Here is a 2,797-nt window from a genome sequence, read left to right as displayed (position 1 = left end):
CCCCCTCCTTCACCCTCCCACCTGTCCTCCTCCTTCACCCCCACCCCCCTCCTTCACCCTCTCACCGTCCTCCTCCACCCTCTCACCTGTCCTCCTCCTTCACCCCCACCCCCCTCCTTCACCCTCCCACCTGTCCTCCTCCTTCACCCCCACCCCCCTCCTTCACCCTCTCAACCGTCCTCCTCCACCCTCTCACCTGTCCTCCTCCTTCACCCCCACCCCCCCTCCTTCACACCCTCCTCACCCACCTTCCAGTCCTTAGGGTCGAGTGTTCGGCAGCAGTGGATGCTCCTCCAGCTGCAGCACTTCATCCTCTGACTCCTCTTCCTCCTCCTCCTCCTCCTCAAGCTCCTGGAAGGAGGCCGACAGGTTCCTGGACCTCCTCTTGACGAAGGCTTCGAACCAGCGACCCACCGGCTCCACCTGCACCTGCACCGAGGCTGAGACACCGACCCTGTCATCATGGAGGTCAGGCAGGAGGCCAAACCCAAACCCTGCTTCAAATCTCATCTGTCATTTCATCCAGTAGGAAGATAGTTCAGCACCCCCCAGACCTGGAGACCCCCCAGCTCAGCCCAGACCGGGAGACCCCCCAGCCTCAGTCTAGACCTGGAGACCCCCCAGCCTCAGCCTAGACCTGGAGACCCCCAGCCTCAGTCTAGACCTGGAGACCCCCCAGCCTCAGCCTAGAACTGGAGACCCCCCAGCCTCAGCCCAAACCTGGAGACCCCCCAGCCTCAGCCTAGACCTGGAGACCCCAGCCTCAGCCCAAACCTGGAGACCCCCCAGCTGTTTGGACGCATTTTACACTCAAAACACCACAACGCAGCAACGTGGATGTTAGCAGAGCCGTAGTCCAGCAGGGCGGCGCTCTGCAGCCAGACCTCAGTGTTTTCAGCCTCCAGCTCTGGGAGGAGAACAGCTCTGACATCAGAACAATGAGCAGCAGCTCCTCCAGGCTGTCAGCAGGCGAGTCACTCCTCCGTGAAGCTGCGTCCTACTCCACCCTAAACTCCCTGGAAATAGTCCCAATGGTTGGAGCTGCGTTAGAGCTGGAAACATTGGGTTGCTGCTGCCTTGCTCAAGAGTTTCCCCAGGGAATAATAAAGTGATAGAAGTAGTTTATTATGAGATGATGACGTCATGCAGACCCCCACATTGTCCACATGGAACTAAAATACTTTGTACTGCTTCCTTTACTGTCCTGATACTAACCTCAAGTTGTCTTTAGAGAGAGTACATGTATACATTAGTACATTTCATACTTTACTGTAGAGAGGAGTTTATTACAGCCTCTTATAGAATCAATAATAATGATAATAACAATATTAAAGCAAACAGCTCTGGTATCAGAATAATATCAGCAGATATCTACATTCAAGTATCGGATCAGAAGTGATAAAACGTGGATCGGTGCTTTCCTAGTTAAAATGTTGATTTTGATATAAGAATTGACAATCATACTTGTTCCCTCACCAGTTACATTCAGTGTGACTGTGACGTTCTAAAGTGTTGGACTGAGCTACAGGAGGTCTGCAGAGAACCAATAAGATCTAATGTTCTATTAAAACTAATGAGAGGAGAAGAGAAACTAGTTCACAGTTCAGAGTCTCCAGCTGCTCAGGTTAGGCTGCAGGGGGGGGGGGGGGGGGGGGGGGGGCAACGTGGACCACAGGGGGGAGAAACAAGGACATGTAGAGGGGTTTGGAGTGAGGGGAGACGGGTACGGGTACGGGTACAACAAAGCCAAAATGTCGAGAAAAGGAAATATATTACTGTTAAGAAGCAACATCTACAAAAACCTCACGATGTAGTATTTATAGTCCAGAATACATCATAAAAGGTGTATTTCTATCAGCTACCCTCTTTACATAAGCCCTCACCCCGGGACGCCCTGGTTCTCTGGATGGACACCAGAAACCACGAGGGGGGTTACAAACACTTTCTCTTTAGAGAATCCCTCTTCCCAATAAGGACATACTGAACAGAAACAGGTTTATTTATGGACATTGTAAAGGACTTTTCTCGGTCTCGCCCCTTAATCTGTTGGTGTTAAGTGTCCCTCGGGGTTAATAAAGATGAATAAAGCAGAGCCTGTCCTGTTGCTGGAGGCTCTGGACGGTTTGGTTCAGTGGAACTTCACTTCAGCTTTTATTCTTTACAGCAGGAGGAGACAAGGTGGAGCAGAGACATTCAGCGACACGGGGACAGCTCCAGCAGCCGGAGAGACCTGTTAGCATTGTGCTAACCCCGGCACACACACACTGACAGCGGCGAGCCGCGGCTAGCACTTAGCTCCGGTGTGGCCCGCTTCTCTTCTTACCGGCAGCGGCGGCGAACACCGCCGTCTCCTCCCCGTCCCGCGCCTCCAGCAGCATCTTCCCGCGGCGGCCCCGGTTACACAGAGAAAGCTGTCCGATGTGCTGCAGTTTGAGTCCCGCTCATTGACGTACCACATGGGCCTCTGGTACCCCGCCGCTGTGTGCCCGGTAACCGCTCCGGGTAAAACCACTGTTTGCACCTTTAATTTCCGCCGTGTCAAGCTTTACGTTCCTACTGCACTCATTCTTGGGCTATCGTGACCTACAAGCTAAATAACATGCTTTTGAAAAATATACACCATCTAACTATCTTGTATGGAGAATATTGACTATAGAAAGGAAACATTCGTAAAATAAAAAAAAAAGAAAACCTGCTTTTTGAGCGGTACGTCCTCTAATTGAGTCCCTTGGCGTTTCCGGTTAGTTACAGCTGCATTCAAGTTTCATTGTAGTTCAAACTCCATAAAAGCCTTTAT

At 51.7% G+C, this 2,797-nt stretch overlaps 1 protein-coding gene across 1 annotated transcript in view; it reads right to left on the bottom strand.

Annotated features, from left to right (window-relative positions):
- dnajc2 (DnaJ (Hsp40) homolog, subfamily C, member 2) overlaps positions 1 to 2,463 on the bottom strand; it is a gene marked incomplete at its 3' end in the record, with an annotated part of 16,026 nt that extends 13,563 nt beyond the window's left edge. Inside the window, 3 exon segments of the mRNA XM_080491601.1 lie at positions 249 to 275; positions 277 to 440; positions 2,324 to 2,463. Coding sequence (XP_080347727.1) covers positions 249 to 275; positions 277 to 440; positions 2,324 to 2,378 — 246 coding nt within the window. The 5' untranslated portion in view covers positions 2,379 to 2,463.
- Between the last annotated feature and the right edge of the window lie 334 nt (positions 2,464 to 2,797).

This window comes from Lipophrys pholis (genome assembly GCF_963383615.2).
Source record: "Lipophrys pholis genome assembly, chromosome: 22".
Lineage (NCBI taxonomy): Eukaryota > Metazoa > Chordata > Actinopteri > Blenniiformes > Blenniidae > Lipophrys > Lipophrys pholis.
Note: the sequence above shows the minus strand (reverse complement) of the source record. Positions and strands in the feature narration are given on the sequence as shown.